This window comes from Aythya marila, assembly GCF_965140915.1.
Source record: "Aythya marila genome assembly, contig: HAP1_HAP1_SCAFFOLD_158, whole genome shotgun sequence".
NCBI lineage: Eukaryota > Metazoa > Chordata > Aves > Anseriformes > Anatidae > Aythya > Aythya marila.
The window spans coordinates 440,956-463,104 of NW_028136675.1; the positions used below are offsets into that span (position 1 = coordinate 440,956).

The 22,149-nt window shown below is 54.9% G+C and overlaps 3 protein-coding genes across 3 annotated transcripts in view; 2 read left to right on the top strand and 1 right to left on the bottom strand.

Moving 5' to 3' along the window:
- Nucleotides 1-22,149, bottom strand: part of LOC309891560 (antigen WC1.1-like) — a gene marked incomplete at both ends in the record, with an annotated part of 315,844 nt that overhangs the window by 58,541 nt on the left and 235,154 nt on the right. The gene's annotated exons all lie outside the window — the stretch shown is intronic.
- Nucleotides 4,007-4,957, top strand: LOC309891538 (olfactory receptor 14A16-like; the record flags this gene model as incomplete). The annotated part of the gene is made up of 1 exon (XM_082785898.1): nt 4,007-4,957. One exon carries the CDS (start codon nt 4,007-4,009, stop codon nt 4,955-4,957), a length of 951 nt encoding a protein of 316 aa, XP_082642024.1.
- On the top strand, nt 14,158-19,655 carry LOC309891539 (scavenger receptor cysteine-rich type 1 protein M130-like; the record flags this gene model as incomplete). The annotated part of the gene is made up of 9 exons (XM_082785899.1): nt 14,158-14,344; nt 14,757-15,062; nt 15,171-15,488; nt 15,569-15,883; nt 16,008-16,322; nt 16,939-17,247; nt 17,918-18,058; nt 18,718-18,813; nt 19,477-19,655. The coding sequence occupies 9 exons, from the start codon at nt 14,158-14,160 to the stop codon at nt 19,653-19,655; spliced, it is 2,166 nt and encodes a 721-aa protein (XP_082642025.1).

Below are 22,149 nucleotides of genomic sequence, written 5' to 3' on the forward strand. Positions count from 1 at the left end.
TGCCAAACAGGTGCCTTCTGCTGGCCTTCCAGGACCACTGGCAGATGTCATCTGAAAAGTACAGATCCCAGGTAGGAGTGTGACCTGTCAACTACTTCAGACAGAAGTGACCTCACAGTCCCTTTCCGTGACATGTTCCTGCTGCTGCCTTATCAACTGCAGAGACAGAAGTGACCTCACAGTCACTTCCACAGTCACATTCCTCCAACTGGACTCCCACAACAACCTTCCTTTATTTGTTCATCCCTTAATCCTTACTCAGAGGCTCTCTACTTTGCCATCACCAACTTGAAGTTCAACACAGTGCTAGTGTGGAACATGGTTTGTGTTAAGGGAAGGAATCAGGGTGAGCAAGAGAGGAAAGGTAATGGAAAGGGGTTATGGACTAATTTTGACTTCAAGGGATATTCTGGTCAAAATTAGAGAAGTGGATTCCTGTCAGCGTGTAGAGTGGCATTTAGATTTAGGTATTAATGTAACAGGTTAAAAAAGGGTAAGGGCCTCACATGACTGCTTTAAGTCAGCTTTATGGTGGGATCATTACCTGAATATTCTTACCTCTCCAAAATCATTACCTTCTGCTATCCAAGCTCTTCTTTCCTCCCCCAAATCTCACATCTCTCCTGGCCAGGCTCCTCCTGCCTTCCCCATATCAGTCATCTTCTTAGTGGCAGCTTTCTGATGGCTTTCATGAACTTGAGAGTATCTGTCTCACCTCTGTTGGCTACTCTGTTCCTGAGAAAGAAGCAGCTCCTAAGGCAGCATGGAGAAGGACACAAAGGCTGTCAGAGCACCCCGTGCAATGTGCCCTGCAGCTCTGCAACACCACAAAAGTGTGCTTCCTGCCTACATGTTTTGGTTCCAGAATGGTTCCTATGGACCCAGGGTAACTTTTTCCCTGCCCTCATGAAGGCTTTGTGTTCCTCCAGACATCTGAGAGGCAGTGGCCTCCTCTGTGTAGAAATTTGAAATCAGCCCTGAAGGATGAATGAGTCAAAAGCCAAAACCTCTGACATGACAACACCTCTTCAAGACCTCTTCCTCTATGGGGCCTATCAGGTACTTAGGAAGAAAGGATCTCACAGACTATTTGTAAAGCAGGTGCATCAGCTGGCCTATCATGGAGACCAGCAAATATGATCCTAAAGGCACAGATCCCAGCCAAAAGTCAAGCGATGACCTGTCAGCTGCTTCAGAAAGAAGTCAACTCACAGGCTGTTTAACAGCCATTTGCTTCCTACTGGACTTTCTGGACTTACTGAAGTTTCTGAGGCACCACTGCCCTTGTAATACCATACTTATAAAACACTCCCTTCTTGGGCCAGAATCTGCCCAGGTAGAAGTGAGCTGGTTGTGATCCTTCCAGCCCATGGCACTGCTGCTGGACTCCCAGCCTCTCTGACGCACAGCAGCTAGTTCCACCAGATCATCCCCCTTCCACCAGATCAGGGGGATGAGTACCCAGAGAACAACTGGTCTTGCTGCTAAAGTCTCAGGCAAAGAAGGCATTAAGCACCTCAGTCTTTTCCTCATCTCTTGTCACTAAGTTTCCCCCCACATCCAGTAAAGGATGGAGATTCTCCTTAGTCCTCTTTTTTCTGTTTCTGTATTTATAAAAACATTTTCTGTTATCTTTAACAGCAGTAGCCAGAGTGAGCTCCAGATGAGCTTTGGCCTTTCTAATTTTGTTTCTGCACATCCTCATAAGATCCTTATAGTCCTCCTGAGTGGTCTGCCCTCTTTTCCAAATGTCCTAAACCCTCTTTTTCTTCCTAAGCTCTAGCCACAGCTCTCTGTTCTGCTCTCTGTCCTTCCATACTGGCTGGACTTTGGGCACGTGGGGATGGACAGTCTGCTCCTGAGCCTTGAAGATTTCCTTCTTGAAGAGAGTCCAGCCTTTCTGGACTCCTCTGCCCTTCAGAACTGCCTCCCAAGGCACTCTGTCAACCAGTGTCCTGACCAGCTCAAAGTCTGCTTGTAGAATGCCTCATCTGTCTCCTCATCCTGGTTTGGCGGTCAAAAAGATATCCCCACCAGGATGCCTGCCTTGTTGGCCTTCCTACTGACCCTGACCCATAGGGATTCAACAATATCATTCCCAGATTGAAGTTCTGCAACATCAAAACACTCCCTAATATAGAGAGCCACACCCCCCCCCCCCCTTCTGTTCTGTCTGTCTCTTCTGAAGAGCCCATAACCAGTCATTGCAGCACTCCAGTCATGGGAGTGGTCCCACCAAGTTCCAGTGATGGCAACTAGGTCACAGCATGCCTTTTAATTCTTTTATTTCTTTTATTTCTTTGCTATTGAGCAATGGCTACAGTTATATTGTACATGCAATAATAAAATCTCTGTTTATGGCCCAGAGGAATTAGGCACTTCAGATGTCACTCAGATGTCACTCTGCCATCTCCAATATCACCTGGTGTCTGCCTCTGAACAGCTCCTTCCTGCCTCTGTCTGCATTCAGTGTGCTGGGAGCTGAGACAAGCAGCTTACATGCTGCCTGGTTTGTACCCACCTGAACCAAGGCAAGAGGAATCCCAACTACAGTGGGATTCTGTGAGGCATGGGAGAGGAAGATAAGCCCCCTTCTAGCCTCTGAACTGCAAACAAAGTATGAGATGCCTGGTTTGATTCAGCTGAAACCCTTCCCTCAGCAGGGGGAGGGAAATCCTTGGGTGGGTGTTTTGCCCAAAACCAGGACATGGAAAGGTGATCCTTGGACATCATACCTATTCTGAAATGAAAAAGGACAGTGCTCCCCCTATAATGGAAGGAAGGAACATAAATGATTACTTCAGTGTTTTTCAAAGTTGATTCCCCTGGAGGCCCAGGGACTTATCAAGCACTCCCTATGCTGATGAGCTGGGCCGGGCTCCTGGGTCCAAGGGGAGTTCCTGGAAAGCGGGCAGCGCTGCAGAGAGACAGCTCTGCCCAGGAGCAGCTCCTCTGCACAGCGCAGCAGGGCTGGGAGCACTGCTTGCAGGGGACAAGGGCAGCTGAGAGAAGGGAGGGAGATGTTAAAGGCAGTGTGGAGGGGGGATGCTGAGAGCTCACTGTGGGAGAAATCTTCACAGCCCTGAACAGGGTAAGTGTGTGGCTACAGGGCCATGCAGCTCTTGTTCCTGATTCCATGTCCAGATTTGCTGGCAAATCCCACAGCCTATGGATTCTTTCAGGAGCACTCTCAGAGTTTCTCTACTGTAGAGGAGTATGACAAGCTCTAGAGCAGGGATTGCCTGCCCAAACTGTCAGAGGGACAGGACATGAGGGTTTCTTCTTTAAGGGCCAGCTGCAGGCTGTGCAGCCAGGGTGCAGGCAGGGGTGTCCAGGGCTGTGGTGCAGAGCAGGGTCCCTGCTGTGCCCCAGGGGCTGTGTGCCGGGGCAGGGCCTCTGCTGCCTGCCAGGCTCAGCACTCAGCCTGCTCAGGGAGCTGCCCGGAGTGTTATGGGGAGAAGCTGTAGGTGGAAGGAGCCCCCTTACAGGACAGGGTAGGGCAGGGTCCTGCTGGTGCCCAAAGGCTCTTGCCTGGGGAAGGCTCCTCAGAGCTCCACAGCACCCCCAGGGAATTTTGTGGGGAGATTCTTGTCAGGGAAGTCCAAGGCAGGAGCTACCTGCATAGAAGGCACTCTCTGGACTCTCTGCTTTCATGCCTGCCATGAGGGTGAATCATGGGGATGATAATGATGATAAGAGTTGTCAGGTTATTAGAAGGGGCAGAAGCTCAAAGAGCATGCCTCTGGACTGTGGGCATCTGAGATCCGTGTGCAATGCACTTTACCACATACCGTAGCACAGTACTGAATCATGCTGATCACACAGATGATCCACCTGATCCCGTAGGCACCCTTAGACAGAAAGAAACAGAGCTCATAGGGAATAGACAGTACGTCTTGTGGAGAGGGTTTCTGTGAAATACAAATGAGGTTTTGTGCAGAGAAGTTTTTCTAAGTTGACACAGTCTTTTCCTTCATGGACAGCCAACCATGTTCTGAGGCAGCAAATGTCCAACAGCAGCTTCCCTACTGAGTTCCTCCTCCTGCCATTTGCAGACACACACGAGCTGCAGCTCCTGCACTTCGGGCTCTTCCTGGGCATCTACCTGGCTGCCCTCTTGGGCAATGGCCTCATCCTCACAACCATAGCCTGTGACCACCGCCTCCACACCCCCATGTACTTCTTCCTCCTCAACCTCTCCCTCCTAGACCTGGGATCCATCTCCACCACTGTTCCCAAAGCTATGGCCAATTCCCTGTGGGACACCAGGACCATCTCCTTATCGGAATGTGCTATACAAGTTTTATTCTTTTTCTTTTTCATCTCAGCAGAGTTTCCTCTTCTCATCATCATGGCCTATGACCGCTACATTGCCATCTGCAAACCCCTGCACTACGGGACCATAATGGCCAGCAAAACTTGTGTCAACATGGCAGCAGCTGCCTGGGGCAGTGGCTTTCTCTATGCTGTGCTGCACACTGCCAATACCTTTTCCCTCCCCCTCTGCCAAGGCAATGCCCTGGACCAGTTCTTCTGTGAAATTCCCCAGATCCTCAAGCTCTCCTGCTCAGATGCCTACCTCAGAGAAGTTGGGCTTATTGTGCCTAGTGTGTGTTTAGCCTTTGCGTGTTTTGTTTTCCTTGTGCTTTCTTACCTGCAGATCTTCAGGGTTGTGCTGAGGATCCCCTCACAGCAGGGCCGGCACAAAGCTTTTTCCACATGCCTCCCTCACCTGGCTGTGGTCTCCCTGTTCATCAGCACTGCCTTTTTTGCCTACCTGAAACCCCCCTCTATGTCCTTCTCTTCCCTTAATCTTTTTCTGGCAGTTCTGTACTCGGTGGTGCCTCCAGCAGTGAACCCCCTCATCTACAGCATGAGGAATCAGGACCTGAAGGAAGCCATGTGGAAAGTGATGAATGGAGGTTTTTCAGAAGGAATAAACTGCCTGTGTTCTTAATGTTAACTGTATACATACCCAGAAATCTTTTTATTTGTTTCTATTTTTTTTTCTTTTTTTTACTTTGCTTTACTTCTCATAGTGTTCCCCACAAAGAAACATCGTTGGTCATACCTTCCTACACTGTATGTCCCTGTCTCATGTGACTCCAAGTCTTTCTATAAATTGTGGGTCAGGATTTCTGTGTATTTTAATAAAAGAAAGGACCATACATTGACTTACTTGCCTGATACCCTTCCTCGTAGACCTGTGGTGGAGCTTCAGGGGCACATGGCAGAGGTGGAGGGGAGAAGAATCCTGCCACAGCAGCACTGCCAGGGTGTACCTGTGATTGTTCCCTATTCTTGGATAGCACCACAGAGACAGTGAATTCACCTGCCTCTGTACACAAGAGGCAAGAGGGAAGATGGCAGGCAGGGGTCTTTCTGGAGGAAAGTGGGAGCTGTCAGGAGACCCCAAGCGCTTGGCAGGGACAGTGTGTGCCCAGGAGTCAGTAGCACATGGAACCCATAGAGCATGGGCACGTCCCAGGTGGAGCCACCCTGAGGTGCTAAATCTGGGTGGGAAAAGGAAAAGCAGAGCTCTGCAACTCCAGGGAACACAGCAGGCATAGGGAAAGCTCTCTGTTGAATTGGTTGTTATACCTCTGGTGAAATTTCATGGACTGAATACAGTGAATCACTCCAAAACATATCCTGACATTGGAAGTGAGTTGGACTCGATGATCCTTGTGGGTCCCTTCCAGCTCGGGCTATTCCATGAGTCTCTGACTCTCAAGAAGGCCGGCTATCTGTGCCGGCTATCCATGGCCAAGGAACCACTTGTGTGGGAGGCACTCAGTGCCAGTGCCCCCCACCAGCTGGTTCTGTCTTCCCAGCTTGACCAGCACGGCCCTGCAGAGTGCCCCCATGGCCCCACGCACCACAGCCCCCTTGCTCTGCAGAGCAGCACCACCAGCTGCGGGCTGTGGGCAGCATGGGCAGGGGCTGCAGGAATGACTGCTCAGGCCAGCTCAGATGTACTGGGCTGGGGCAAGGCTGTGTGGGACATGGGGTGTCCTAGGAGCAGAGCAGGGCTCTGTGTGTGTGCAGTGGTGGTGCCTGAGGAGCCCCAGGGGCAGCAGTGTGTTGCTGTGCTGTTCTGGGGATTGGGGCTGGCCTGGGGGGCTGCAGGATGCCTGTGGGAGGGGAATCTCCTGCAGATGGCAGCAGCAGGGACACTGCAACTGACCTCCACTTCTCCATTTGATGCTTTGGGGTCTGCCCAGCCTGGGATGCTCTTCTGGGCTGGGTTGGGGAGAGGATAGGAGATGAAGGTGTGGAGAGCTTGGGAGGGTCTGGGCTGAGCTGGCCTCCTGGGTGAGACAGGGAGGACCAGCAGAGCAGGGGCTGGGATGGACCATTGTTCTCTGCACACTCTGGGAAATGCTGCCTCAGGGCAATGGTCCCAGAACAGCTCCTTGCAACCACCATTCCCAGACTGGGCTCTTGCCACAGCTTACACAAGTGGTTTATATTTCCTCCTCTGAGGGATATCGAATTAATGTATCAGGAGTCCATGTCTTTATTCTCCATATGAGAGTGCACAAGATGTGGGCGTGGAGAGATGACTACCAGTGAGCAGAAGTTCCATAAGATATTCCCTAGGAGTATACTGTGGGACAGACAGTGACTCAAGGTCACCTTCCTTTGCAGGCAATGTGCCCTGGGAATGCACTTGAATGAAACAAATCTAGACATGAAGACTTTCTCACCCACCACAGAGAGTTTTGAACACTTCCCTAACATGTGCACTCAGTGCTTGATAAGTTTTTGCATATTGAGGTGGTCATTTCCTTCAGGATGCCCTAAAGGAGCTGAAGAACTCCCAGGGAAATGTGAGTCCAGAAATGTGGGAGGCCTTCTGAAGCATGAGCTGCTTGGCCCACAGGGTACCTGAGGAATTGTGCAGGGCATCCCCTACACCGGGTATTCCTGGATGGGCTGGGAAGAGGCCTGCTGAGCACAACACCTCCTTGTAGCCCTGTGGATCCTGGCTGTGAGGTAACGTCTGTCCCAGCAGCTGGCTGGACAACAGCAGGGAGGCAGAGCCTCTGAGGTCATAAAGGCCTTCGGAAAGCTGCCCCCAACAGGGTGACACATTTGGGGAGACCAGGGGAAAGCTGAGAGAATAAAGGTGGGAGATTTGGGGGAGAGAAGAGGGACTTGGCTAACAGAAAGGAAAGATCTGGAAGAGGTGAGAGGGGTTCAGGCAAGGCTGTGCTGCTGCAACACTTACTAGGAAAACATCCATGTCAAGCCCTGGCAATATTTTGAAGCAGTAACCATCAGCCCTACTTACCCCTACATCTAAATGCTATCCCTCTCTCTGCAAGGAATCCACTACTCTTACTCCTAACCCCAAATCTCACTTGGCGTGGGTTTGCCAAGTCCCAAATCCATAAGGCCTCACCGTACACTCTTAGCTCAATTCTCACCCTATTCCTCAGCCTTTCATCCCTAGCATTGAATTCCAGCCTTAACATGATTCCTCAACAGAGCCCTGAAGAAAATCCCAACGTAACATAACATAGTCTCTACACTAGACACAGACTAGAAGCCAACGCAGTAAACACAGGCCTCCCTCTAATACTCTGCCCAACTACTAACCCTGGAAGGCAAGATCTAATCCCTAAACCCTAACCTGAACACCTAATCCCCAAATGTTGCATTCCTGCGGTCTAGTCACCTAACTGAAGCAGTTTGGCCTCATGAAGCTGAGAGAACAACCCTGCAGACACCAAGGTCAGTGAAGAAATAAGGTGTGGAAGTGCTCCAGGTGGTAGAGCAGAAGTTCCCCTGCAGCCCATGGTGCACCGTGTTGGAGCAGATCTCCACATGGCAACTGATGGAAGACCCCATGTGGGAGCAGTTGGATGTGGCCTGAAGGAGGATGCAGTCCAGGGAGAGGCCCTGCAGGAGAAGACTCCTGGTCAAAACTGTGGAGAGGAGCCCAGCTCTAGGCAGCCCCTTGTGATGGGGCCTTACTTCTGAGGACAAACTTGTTTTGACCCTTTGATAGATGCACAGGCAAGGACAGGACTCAGGATGGCATCGCCCTTCAGGAAGGAACTACCTTTGGGATTCCCTTGAAGTGTGGAACTCCTGGCTGTGTCAGAGCTTGAGCCACTGAACTGTGCAGACAGACCGAAGTCCCACTGTGACAGAAGCAACCTCGTGCTTCCCCTGAAGCCACTCCCCTCCCAGTCTTCCTGAACTACCATTGACACCGCAGACTCAAGCAAACAGAGATAAAAGGGAGTGCGAGAATGCCAGTGCTGTACAAACTCAGGGACAATGATACATGATATAGCAAGTAACTGGAACACGTCCTGAGCACCAGCTCATCACAAGCACCAGCTTCATGCTTAGTTGGTTTGAAAGGACTGAGAACAGGACTTTAGAAAAAGCATAAATCTTAGTATGCACTCAGCCTCACCAGAAGTAGCCCTGCAGAATGACAACCCATCTGGCTGCTCATGGCTTGGAGAAGTGTACAGTTTGCTGGTTGAAGAACTTTCTAAATGGCCATGCTCAAAGAGTGAGGGAGTGAAGGGAGTTCAGTCCCGTTGGTGTCAATCGACCAGATGTTCAGCTTAGTCATCAGTGACATTCCCCAGGGCTTGGGTCCAGTTTTATTTAATATATAGATCTATGATCCGAATGAGAGGATCAAGTACACCCTCAGTATATTTGCAGATGACAAGAAGTTAGGTGGGACAGTTGATCTGCTTGAGGGTAGGAAAGCTTTGCAGAGGGATGTGGAAAGGCTAGATTGATGGACTGAGTCCAATCACATGACATTCAACGGTGCTTCTGCACTTGGATCATAACAACCCCATGCAGTAGCATAGGCTTGGGGAAGAGTGGCTGGAAAGCTGTCCAGAAGAAAAGCACCTGGGGATGTTGGTCAACAGCCAGCTGAACATGAGCAGCCACCGCCCACCTTGGACAGGGACACTAGCATCTTCCAATAGATTATCTGTGTTTATGAGGTCACTGTCAGCTGAAGATCTGATAGGCCACGAGCAGGCCCATGGCAGGTGAATATTCCTGTGATAACAGTGGTGCCTGAGTCACTGACAGGCTGAGAGCAAGGGTGGCCTGTGCTAGGCGCTGTGAGGACCCTGGTGCCTGAGAAGCCAATAGGCCAGGAATAAGCACATGGCTTTTGTGGGTCTTTGGGAGCTTATGATGTCATGTCAGCGATGGCACACCATGCTTGATTTCTCCTGAAATCCAACAGAAGCCCCAGGCACCTGTCTACTGGTGCATCACACTACTTCATTGGGAACAGAAACCAAACAGGTGTCTATGTGGTGCTCAGGTCAGTGGTGCCTGTGGAGCTGACAGACCGCCAGCAGGCCCACAGCTCTCGTAAGAGCTTGTGAGGTCACTGTTGCCTGAGAAGATGACAGGCAGGAAGGAGACCCATGCCTGGGGAATGGACTGGTGATGCCACTCTTGGCTGAGTAGCCAACAGGGCAGGAGCAGGTGCATGGCCATATAAGTTCTTGGGAGGTCACTGGAGCCTGACTACTTCCATGGCGAGTATGCATCAGCTGCAAGGATATCAGAGAATCACAGAGTCATAGGATGGTTTGGGTTGTAAGAACCCTAGTGACCATCTAGTCCACATCCCTCTGCTACAGGCAGGGACACCTTCCATTAGGCAGCATGTGCCTATGAGGTCATGGTCAGCTGAGGAGTTGATAGGCCAGGAGCAGGCCCCTGGCCTGTGGATGTCATTTGGATGCCAGTGGTGCCTGTGTAACTAAGTGGCTGAGAGCAAGGGTGGCCTGTGCTAGATGCTGGGAGGACCCTGGTGCCTGAGAAGCCAGGAGGCCAGGAATAAGCACATGGCTTGTGTGGGTCTGTGGGGAGGTCACTGGTGATCAATTAGCTGATAGGTCAGGGCAAGGCCCACGGATTGTACCGGTACCTGTGAGGTCACTGGTGCCTGAGGAGGTGGCAGGGCTGGAACAGGCCAAGAACTTTTGTAGGTGTTTGTGAGGTCATTGCTGCCTGACTACAGGCCAGGAGCAGGCGCATGGCAGGTGAAGATGCTATGGCATCACCTGTAGCTGTATTGGGCAGAATCATGAAATAGCCCAAGTTGGAAAGAATCAAGGATCAGTGAGTCCAACTCCAGCCACCAGACAATAAAATAAATTATATATGTATCTAAAAAACTATGCAAACTGTAAATACATATTAAATATTAAAATATATAATGTATATATTTATAAAAAATAAACCTTTTACGTATGTATAATACATGTAAAATTAATGTAATGAAAAATAAAATAAAAAAAGGAAAATAAAATAAAAAAAGGAAAATAAAATAAAATAAAATAAAATAAAATAAAATAAAATAAAATAAATAAATAATGTAATATATTATACAGTATAATATAACATAATACTGTATAATATGTATAATATACTGGAATACTGTATGTAATATAAATATATATCAAATAAAAATATAATATAATCTATAATATAATATCGGTAATTATATATTATATAATATGAACTATATAATAATACATAAAATATATAAGAATAATATTTAATCTAATAAAATATATAAAAATATAATAATGTATAAGTAATATATATATTGTATATATTCATAAAAATGTGTGTTCTACTAAAAATATAAAATGTATATATATATATGTGTGTATTTATATTTATATATATATATAATAAACTGTACATCTGAGAGCATTGTCCCAACACTTCTTGGACTGTGCCAGTCTTGGAGCTGTGAGGAGGCTGGGAGGCACCGCAGGGCCATGCCTGGGCACGGGGCCAGGAGGAAACCACCGTCTTCCTGCCCGGGCGCCATGTCACGTGGGCTGCGGTTTGTGCACCTGCAGTGGCAGGCAGGCTCCAGCTCCCGACCCGCCGCGGGGAATAACGGCCCCTGGGTGACACGCTGAGAGCCAGGGAGACGCCTGAGGCTCTGGGCTGCAGCTCTGCTGCCAGGGCAGGCCCTGGACCAGCTCTGGCTGCTGCCAGGACCCCACAGGAGGCTCCCTGGGGAGGGACGGGACAGCCAGCGCTCCCATAATGGGGCTCTGGCCCTGCCCAAGGGCCTTTCCCAGCTGCTGCTGCCAGCACAGAGGGGGGGTGTATCAGGGGCAGGGGCTGGTCTCTTCACAGCCTGACAGCCCTGCTGCAGGACCAGTCCCCTGGATCCCATGGCGCAGAGACGGCCGGACAATTACACCTTGGGCTCTTGGATGCTACAGCTTAGGAGATGCTCCATGCTCCCACAGCAGGCTGCAAGGGGTGTCAGAGCCAGCTGCCCCCACACCCAGCCCTACCCCACGATGATCTCCCACCGCAGTGACGTGAGAGCCGCAGCGGAGCCGTCCCTCATATATGGTCATGAAGAGCGCTGGAGAAGTTCATTGGAGAGCTGGGCTGCGTCGGAGGGGAGATAAGTGCCGATAACGTCTAAAAAGGTGCCTGCTGCTTCGATTGGCTCCTCCTGCAGCTGGGACAGCATCTGCACAGATATATTGCCCTCCCATCATCTCCATTTCACTGTGGGTCCCCAGGAGCTCCAGCAGCAGGGCATTGCTGTCAGGACAGGAGCCTCAGGATGGGGACAGAAGGACTCCTGTCCCCTTGGGTGCTGTGGCTGTTCCTCTGGGTGCAGCCTTGCAGAGGTAAGTGCCAGCTTCTCTGTTCCACAGCCTTGGGACATTGGGTGGCAGTGGGGTCACTGGGATCTCTCTGGGAGTGGGGTTGTTTTCAGGCACCACTGAAATGAGAGGCAGAAGATTCTCAGTCTCTCAGCTCTGTTCTTTAATCTGTGCCTGTCTGGGTGGGAGGGGTAATCCATTTTCATATCTCCCATGTTTTTGGCAGCCCAAGCCTGACTTCATTTCTAGACACCTTGACCTTGGATACCTTTCTGGGACCCCTTGATTCCCACCACTGTGCCTCTGGATCTGGAGGAGTCCCAGACAATGAGGGTGGTCCTCAGTGATCTCCAGGGCACAGCCAATGTCTGGGATGCCCCAGGGGGGTTGTGTGCTTTTCCCTGCCCCTGGGATCTGGAGAAACACTGACTCCAGGAGGGCAGGTTGTGTCCCATTAACAGAAGGGGACTGGGGCATCTGCACCAAGAGGTGCTCTTCTTGGGGGCCCTGGTCAAGCACAGGGGCCAGTCTGACAGCAGGGATGGGGAAGGGACGTGGGCTGTTGGTATCCTTGTGGTCAACCCAGACAGTGGGTTTTGGAGGTGCCTGTGGCAGACAATGGGCAATGGAAGCTGCTCAAGGGGCATGGGTCTGTTTGGGGGAAACTGGGATGGGGAGGAGTGGGAACCCTGTGCAGGGCTGGGGGTTGTGTGTGGGTGGGCATGGGCAGGATAGGGCGCCACTGGGGTGGGAGGAGGTGGTGAGGGCTGTGGGGCAGCAAATGGCCCAGGAGGGCTAGAGCTGGGTATCCCCATCCCAGCATAGCCCATGGGGAGAGGAGGAACCCCCCACTGCCCCTGAGACAGCCTATGGGGACAGGGATCCCACCCTGGGAACTGGGAGTCTGCCTGGGGAGGTAGTCCTCACAGACCTGTAATGTGGAGCTCAAAACTCTCCTGACCCTTCCTGTGTTGGTGTTTGAAGGGGCTGCGGAGGTGAGGCTGGCGGATGGCGGCAGTCGCTGTGCTGGAAGAGTAGAGGTGAAACACCAGGACCAGTGGGGGACCGTGTGTGATGACTCCTGGGACATGCCCGATGCTGCAGTGGTTTGTAGGCAGCTGGGCTGTGGGGTTGCTCTCGAAGCTTTTGAGGATGCACACTTTGGGCCAGGATCTGGGCGCATTTGGATGGCTGATGTTGAATGTAATGGCATGGAGTCTGACCTGTCTGACTGCACACACGCAGGATGGGGTCAAACAGACTGCTATCACAGCTGGGATGCTGGAGTGACATGCTCAGGTAAGGACTGAACTTCTTCCCTACCTCTGGGATGAAGTGTCTAAGTGTCTAAGGGACCTGGCTGTGAGCTCAGGAAGCAGCAAGTGCACACCAGAACATGGCTCTGTGTGTCAAGTTGCACTCTGAGCTGGGTCTGTCACTGCTGGTGTCCCTTGTCCCTGGGGAAAGCCCAGTGGGAGCACACTGAGCCTGGCCCTGAAGCTGGAGCAGCCAACCCTGAGGAGGTGCCTGGGGCTGGGAGAGGAAAGCCCCCACCCTTCCCCACTGTGCTGCCTGGTTCCCATCTTTCTCCTCCATTCACCCAGGCCCTGTCTGGCAGGCTGGTCCCTATGCCAGGGGAATCTAGAGCAGCTTCCCCAGCCACCAGCAGCCCCAGGGAAGGGCGTGCAATGGCCCAAGAATTTTGGGTTGTACCCCCAGCAGACAAGAGAACGTTGGCCAAAGCAGAGGGGCTGCTCAGAGGGCAGGAGCACTGGACTTGGGCAGAGGAGCAGGGTGGCAGGCAGCACCTTGTTCCTGTCCCGGGGTCACCCCATGAAAGCCAGCCCACAGGAACATGGCCCCTCCAGGCAGTGCTGACACACTGCCCAGCCTCTCCTGCCTGCCCTGTGCCCGAGGGGCTGTGCCAGCACCTCCTGGCTCTCCTCTCTGCCTGCCCTCACACCAGGAGCTCGTGTCAGCCCAGGGCTGCTCTCTGCCTGCTCTCCTGCCCTCTGCTCAACTGGTGGCTGGGCACGTGCCTGTCCACACCACACTTTGTCCCTACCTGAGGACCCCCGTTTACCTGCTCCCCAGATGTGCCCCATGTAACAGCATCTTCCCAAGAGCCCTAGCAGCCCGAGGGAACAGGCAGCTTCTCTGGCAATTCCAAGGGGTTCCTCAACCTCGCCTGAGCCTGGTGGGGCAGAGCCAGCTACAGCAGCCCCCAGTGCCTGGGCCCATTTCCCTGGGCCCACGTGCTGTGGGTGCTGCAGTGATTGGTCTGGGGCCAGGCAGCCCAGGGGCTCTGGGCAGCAGCAGTTTGTCTGAGCAGTGCTTGTGGCTGGGGGCTTGGAGAGAGGGCACCATTGAATCTGGAATGGTTTCTGAGGATCAGCAGGGGAGCCTGGACCTCTTTGTGCCATCAGCACCCACTGAGAGCTGCTGGGCTGGCCGTGGGGCTCTGCATGTGGCCACCTTAGAGATGAGGTGGGAGGTGGGCATGGAAGTGCCAGAGGGCTCTAGGAACTCACAGGTCTCCTTGGTTGCTCCAGGATTTGTGCGGCTGGTCGGAGGGGACAGCCCCTGCTCAGGAAGTCTGGAGATCTACGACAGGGACCAGTGGAAAGCTGTCTGTCACTCCCATTTTGGTGCCAAAGCTGCCGAGGTGGTGTGCAGGGAGCTGCAGTGTGGCACAGCCCTGTCTGTCCATGGGGCAGCTCAGCTGGGAGAAGGGGCCGGTCCTGTCTGGGACAGAGAGCTGCAGTGTGTGGGGAATGAATCCGTCCTCTCCTTCTGCCCCACGGCGGCCACCAGGGACCAGCCCTGCACCCACAGCAATGGCACTCATGTCACCTGTACACGTAAGGACTTGGGGTGGGAGAGTGGGATGATGGCCACTGGGGTTGTGGTGGGGGCAGGGTGGGCACTGGGCTGTGGTGGGTGGGGGACAGGTGGGGTGAAGTGGTGGTCTGCAGCCCTAAAATGAGAGTGCTGCAGGAGGAGAAAGGCACGTTGTCTCTTTGGCCACTCCTGCAGCTCCTGTGGGAGCAAGAGCACAAATGTGGCCTCTCTCACCATCCTTTGTCCTTGTGTACACAGGGTTCAGGCTGGTGAACGGCAGCAAAGCGTGTGAGGGCAGGGTTGAGGTCGACGTGCTGGGGACATGGGGCACCATCTGTGCCTCCCGCTGGGACCTCTCGGACGCCCACGTTCTCTGTCGGCACCTCGGCTGTGGCTTTGCTGAGTCCATTCCTGGAGGAGGGCATTTTGGGAGAGGAACCGGCCCCGTCTGGAGAGACTCGTTCCACTGTGACGGGACTGAAGCCCACCTGGGGCAGTGCCCGGTGACTGCCCTGGGGGCCTCGCCGTGCTCTCAGGAGAACGCTGCTGCTGTCATTTGCTCAGGTGAGTGCTGGGCAGTGCTGCAAAGTCCATTTGCCCCTGGTGTGTGACACGGCCACCCACAGCTGGGGACCCCACGGCAGTGCCAGGCTGAATTTCTCCTCTCGCCAGGCCCCAAGTCCCTGCGGCTGGTGGGCGGAGGGAGCCGGTGCGATGGGCGCGTGGAGGTCTTCCAGCACGGGACGTGGGGCAGAGTCCTGGATGAGCAGTGGGACATGCAGGAGGCCAGCGTGGTGTGCCGGCAGCTGCAGTGCGGAGAGGCAGAGGCAGCCTACACCCCCGTGAGGGCCGAGCGAGGACCAGGACCTGTGGGGCTGCGTGGGGTGCGGTGTGCAGGGCACGAGGCTAACCTGAGCCTCTGCAACACCTCCCTGCCTGAGAGCACACCGGCAGAAGGGATCATGGAGGACGTGGGGGTCGTGTGCCGGGGTGAGTGGTGCTGCACATCCCCCAGGTGTGGGGCTGGGAAGGCAGCCAGCCCCTGACAGCCGGGGTTCTTCCCGCTGCAGGGAGCCGGCGGGTCCGGCTGGCGGACGGGGCCGGGCGCTGTGCCGGGAGAGTGGAGATCTACTACCAGGGGCGCTGGGGCACCGTCTGCGACGACGCCTGGGACCTGGCCGACGCCGCCGTCGTTTGCCGCCAGCTGGGCTGCGGAGGGGCCCTGGAGGCAGCCGGCTCTGCTCGGTTTGGGGAGGGCTCCGGGCAGATCTGGCTGGATGGCGTCAACTGCTCCGGGGCCGAAGCTGCTCTCTGGGACTGCCCTGCCGAGGCCTGGGGGCAGCACGACTGCAGGCACAAGGAGGACGCGGGAGTCATCTGCTCAGGTCTGTGCTGGGAGTGGGGCTTTGAGCTGGGGCCAATTAGGCTCGGTGAGGGCAGAACCAGGTAGGGCCAAGGCCATCAGTGACTGACATCCAAGGATGTCCCTGGGGCCTCTCCTCCTTCCAGAGTTCATGGCCCTGAGGCTGGAGAACAGCGATGGCTGCTCCGGGCGCCTGCAGGTTTTCTACAACGGGACGTGGGGCAGCGTTTGCTCCAACTCCATCACCACCGAGACGGTGTCACTGGTGTGCAAGGAGCTGGGCTGCGGGAATGAAGGGGACCGGGAAATAATCTTAAACTCTGCCAAGATGTCTGGCACCGCGTGGCTGGATCGCGTGGAGTGTGGGAAGAGCAACAGCTCCTTCTGGCAGTGTCCCTCTGCTTCTTGGCATCCGCAGTCGTGTACTGACCGCCGAGAAGAGGCCAACATCACCTGCAATGGTAAATCTGAGCCATCAAGGCACCAGGTCCTGTTGCCCACTGGGCATGGTGAAATGCAGAGAAGGAACCCAGAGAGGCTTTGACTTCCTGCTTTAGACCCTGTTGCTGCTGGTGGCACAAAGGTGACTTCAGCTCTCAGAGCCACCCATGTCCACCAGCAGCAAACAGCCGGGCTGCCAGCAGCTCCCTGGGGGATGCAGAGGCAACTGCAGGCAAGGTCTCAGAGGAGACCATGCAGGGCTTTCAGGAGTCCCCCCTCCTGGGACAGCCTCCTGCTGCTCTGTGAACCAGGGACCCTGTGGGGCCGAGCACTTGGTTCCCCCCTGCAGTGCCGTGTGTGTCCCCTGAGTGAACAGGGTTCTGCTGCTGCCCTGACCCAGGCAGCATGGGGACGTGTGAGCAGAGGTCAGCTCTGCTCTCTTCTGCATGACCCCCAGAGCAGCCCTTTTCAGCCCAACTTCTCTTTCCTTTGGGACATGGACAGAAAGGCCGCAGGTGGCTGCATGCCCCAACTCCACCAGCTGCACAGGTAGGGAGCTGCCCCTGCACATGCCCCCCTCACCTGGCAGGGCTGTCCCAGCTGTCCTGGTGCCATGGGACACCGCTGCCTCCCCAGACAGGGAGAAGATCCGTACCGTGGGAGGCAAGGACGGCTGCTCGGGCAGAGTGGAGATCTGGCACCGCGGCACCTGGGGGACACTGTGTGACAATGCCTGGGACATGCGGGATGCCGAGGTGGCGTGCAGGCAGCTGGGCTGTGGCCCCGCGGTTTATGCCCTGGGCCAGGCTGCTGCTGGAGAGGGGACGGGCCCCATGTGGCTGATGGAGTGCAGGGGGACGGAGCTGTCTCTGCAGGACTGCTGGGCCCAGCCAGGGAACAGCAGTGCCTGCCAGCATAAGGCAGATGCGGCTGTGCATTGCTCAGGTGAGCAGTGGGGCTGGGAGACATGGCTGGGGGCTTGGCAAGGAGCTGTCTTGGGCTTCTGCTCTTCTGGATCCTGGCATGGCCCCGCTGCTGGCCTGAGCAAGGGTGTTCCTGCAGGGTGGGGGACTGGTGTTGGGTGGGGAGCAGCCTCAGTGGGGCTGGATGTGCCAGCACATCCCCTGGGCTGCCTGCACTGTCCTGTGAGCAGCCCAGAGCAGTGGTGCTGGGCCCTGTCCTTGCCACCCTGCCCAGCCCCACAGGAGGGACAATTCAGGGGGCACATGCTGGGGTCATTTACCAGGGAGGCTGCCTGGTGCCACAGCCCCAGCCTCTCAGCCCAGCTCTCCTTCTGCTCCCCTGCAGCTGCACCCAGGACAGCAACACCCCCCTTGCAAGCAGGTAAGCTGTCCTTCCCCAGGGCTGGGGCTGTCCATGTCCACGCTGTGACCCACAGCCAGGGGAAGGGGCTCCTTGCTGGGCTGTGAGACTCCCAGAAAGCCGAAGCAGCTGGGAGAAGTCTGTGATGGACCCAGCAGGGTGGGAGCTGCCCCATCACCCAGCCCTATCTCCCCCCCCAACCCCTGCTGCCTTGTGTGGTCAGGAGTGGCATGTCCTGCCCCCAGCCTCTCCCTTGTCTGATGCTGCCCCTGCCATGTTTCTGCCCATGCAGATCCCCCACGGGGCCGTCCGACCACCAGCAGCGATAGAATCTCGGTGCCTGTTGTCATCTGCATCATCCTGGGGGCCCTCCTCTGCCTGCTCCTGGCCCTCCTGGCTGGGCAGGTGCGAAGCGCCAGGGCTCGGCGCAGAGGTGGGTCCTTCCCCAGTGGTCCTGGGGGGGAGATGCCTCCTGGCAGGGCTGGGGGTGCTGGGGGTGTTGGTGTTCTGGGGCACAGAAACAGAGCCGTGTGCTGCCTCCTGCCCCATGTGCTGCCCCACTGACTGACAGACCATGGGGCACCAACATCAAGGGGTGGAGAGAGTCCAGAGCCTGAGGCATCAGTTCTGGGGTGAGAAGAGAAATGTGAGAGCTGGGCTGGGTGAGAAGGGGAGGATGCACTGCTGGCAGTGCTCTGGGCAGCACTGGCAGGAGGAGCATGGGGCAGTGGAGTCCATCACCGTGGTGTCAGCCACCTCCCAACAGGGCACGGGCTGTGCTATTGATGTGTGGGGCAGAGATGGAGCAGCTCCATGGGGAGGAGGAATGAGGGAACTGGTGTAGGGTCTGCAGTGGGATGTGACCCAGGGACCAAAGGGGCACAAGGGCTGTCTCCAAAGGGATGGTGTGAGGCTGCCCCAGACCATCTCCATGGGGATGCTGCCCTCCCTGGGGATGTGGTTGCAGTGCCAACACAACACAGTGGGGCTGTGCTGTGGGGACAGCCCTGTGCTGGCCTAGGGAATGGGGCTGAGGGAGCCCAGTGGGGTCCTCTCTGCCCATTCCCAGACCTGCCCTGCCTCTGTCCCCAGGCTCCGGGAGAGCTGGGGAGCCCTTCGCTGAGGCCGTGTACGAGGAGATCGCTTACAGCCTGGCGTGGGAGAAGCAGCCGAGGTTCAGTCTCTCAGGTGGGTGCAGGTCCCTGTGGAGGCACATCTGCGGGGCCCTTTCTCCCTGCCCCAGACCAGGGCTGTGTCCTGCAGCTCCTGCCCATGGTCCCCAAAATCGCTGGGCTGTGGGGATTTTGGGAGAGCATCCAGGTGCTGAGCCCCAAAGAGGAGCTTCTTCCCCACCAGCTCTGCCCATCCCAGAGCGGATAGCCCCTCTTTGCTTGTCCCTGAATCAAGGACTAAATGAAGGGCTTTCCCAGGGCAGCTGTTGGAGTCCCTCTGAGAATTGTCTCTTTCCAAGGAACTGGTCTCCTCCCCATGCACCCCCAGCTCTGTGGGTGCCCATCCCCAGCAGTGCTGACCACCAGTCAGGGCAGCAGGGCTCATCCCACAGCACCCACTGCAGCTCTCTGCAGCCTCCTTTTCAGAGGGGTCCCTGACCCAGATGCAGCCCTACCCCAGGCACATGAGGAGGAGGATGGTCTGGGGCCACACCCAGGGATAAGAGGAGTGGGGGGTAGGAAGGGCTTCATGTCTCCTCTCTGAAGACAGACCAGACAGACAGCAGTGCCACCGAGTCTTATCATCAGAGCTGGAAGCATGAAGGCTCTGCTGTGACCCTGACACCAGCAGCATGTCAGCCCTGTGTCCCCACACACCCTCCCATCCTCTGCTCTGCAGGACATCTCTTCTCATTGCCACCACCTTCCCTCTCCTTTCAGATGTCCCTGTCCTGCCTAGAGGTGACCCAGCGGATGGCTATGATGATGCTGGAGAGGTTTCTGACCCTGGGGAGGATCCTGTCCCTGGGCAGGGGGACTGGGAAGTGCCCAGGACACCAGAGGAAGGAGATGGGCTGAGGCATGCAGTCACAGGTGAGAGGGCAATGCAGCACTGCCACTTCCTAGGTGCCAACCCCAGGCCTAGGAGAATCCATGCCATATTGAAAGCCTGACCTTCCATGGAGAACCTGTCCTGGGACATTTTGTGGGGGCTGGAGAATGGGCTGAATGTCTCAGTCTGGTAAAGACGAGGAAGCTGATAAACAACTCTGAGGGGCACCCCACAGGCCCAACCACAACAGCCTGCCTTGATGCTTACAGGGGGAAGCCTGCGCTCCCGGAGAAGTGCTGGGGTCCCTGGAGCTGAGGGAGACACCTCGTCACCTTTCCTGGGGAGCACGGGCTATGACGATGTTGAAGAGGTGTCTCTGGCATGTCCCCATGAGGACACCCAGGATGTGACACCAGAGCCCCATGCACAAGAGTTCCAGAGCCCCAGGCCAGCAGAGCCCAGCCCTGCTGAGCAGCTGGGTGCAGCTGGGAGGGAGGAGAGCTCAGTGCCACTGGGAGAGCCGTGAGTGCCAGGGAATTGTCTGGTCTCCCTTTTCCAGCAGTCAGCAGATGCACATGGGTATTTGCCTTCTTGGTATTCCCCTGTTTTTATGCTGTGTGTTGGTATTTGTTCATATTAAAACCCTCTGGGGGCTTTGCCCCAGGTCCAGTGCTTCCCTGCCCAGGTGTCAGGGTGTCTCCCTGAGGCTGATGGAGTGGAGAGGAGCTCAAAGATGCAATGGCTGGGAAGGGACACATCTTAGAGCCAGCAGGATCAGGGTCTGGCTTTGGGGCTGACAGAGCCCCTGGTCTCTGGACACTATTCCTACTGACAGAGACATTTCTGTCCTGCCTGCCACAGGCAGTTTCCATGCAAAGTGGATCTCTGGGAAGCCCCATGAGACACTCCCTTGCAGTGCCCACCTTCTGCTGCCTTGGGCCCCCATGAAGCCCAAGGATGTCTTCCCAGCACCCACAGGCAGGGAAAGATCAGGTAAAAGAGGTGAACAGGGAGATGTCTTGGACCCTTGGGCAGGACTTGGCACCAGCTCCTGCTGGTGGGTCCCCACAGCCCTCCAGGTCTTCCCCAGCAGGCTCCTCTGCTGCAGGCTGGGAGGTGCTTTTGGTAGTGGGATGGTGGGCTGGAACACCTACTGGAGCATCTATTTAATCCCTTTGGGTCATCTCTCATGGCTGTGTATAGTCTTCTCTGGGTGAAGAACTGGCTGGAGGGCCATGCCCAGCGGGTTGTGGTTAATTGAGTTAAGTCCAGTTGGTGTCCCTTTACAAGAGGCATCGCCCAGAGGTTGGTACTGGGGCCTATCTTGTTTAATACGTTTCTTAATGACCGAGATGATGGGATTGAGTGTACCCTCAGTAAGTTTGCAGACTATGGCCAGAGCAGCTATTCCTGCAGCCCCTGCCCATGCTGCCCACAGCCCCCAGCTGGTGGTGCTGCTCTGCAGAGCAAGGGGGCTGTGGTGCACAGGGCCATGGGGGCACTCTGCAGGGCCGTGCTAGCCAGGCTGGGGAGGCAGAGCCAGCTGGTGGGGGGCACTGGCACTGAGTGCCTCCCACACAAGTGGTTCCTTGGCCATGGATAGCTGGCACAGATAGCCGGCCTTCTTGAGAGTCAGAGACTCATGGAATATTCTGAGCTGGAAGGGACCCACAAGGATCATCGAGTCCAACTCACTTCCAATGTCAGGATACGTTTTGGGGTGATTCACTGTATTCAATCTATGAAATTTCACCAGAGGTATAACAACCAATTCAACAGAGAGCTTTCCCTATGCCTGCTGTGTTCCCTGGAGTTGCAGAGCTCTGCTTTTCCTGCTCCCACCCAGATTTATCACCTCAGGGTGGCTCCACCTGGGATGTGCCCGTGCTCTATGGGCTCCACATGCTATTGACTCCCTGGCACACACTGTCCCTGCCGAGTGCTTGGGCTCTCCTGGCAGCTCCCTCTTTCCTCCTGAAAGAAGCCTGTCTGCCATCATCCCTCTCATCCACTGTGTAGAGAGGCAGGTGAATTCACCATCTCTGTGGGTGCTGTCCAAGAACAGGGAACAATCACAGGTTCAGCCTGGCAATGCTGCACCCTGGCAATGCTGCTGTGGCAGGACCCTATTCCCCTCCACCTCTGCTATCTGCCACGTGCCCCTGAAGCTCCACCACAGGTCTACAAGGAAGGGTATCAGGCAAGTAATTCAATGCATGGTCCTTTCTTTTGTTAAAATACTCAGAAAGCCTGACCCACCATTTATACAAAAACTTGGAGTCACATGAGACAGATACATACAGTGTAGGAAGGTATGAACAATGGTATTTCTTTGTGGGGAACACTATGAGAAGTAAAGCAAAGTAAAAAAGGAAAAAAAAAATAAACAAATAGAAAGATTTCTGGGTATGTATACAGTTAACATTAAGAACACAGACAGTTTATTCCTTCTGAAAAATCTCCAGTCATCACTTTCCATACTACATCCTTGAGCTCCCGATTCCTCATGCTGTAGATGAG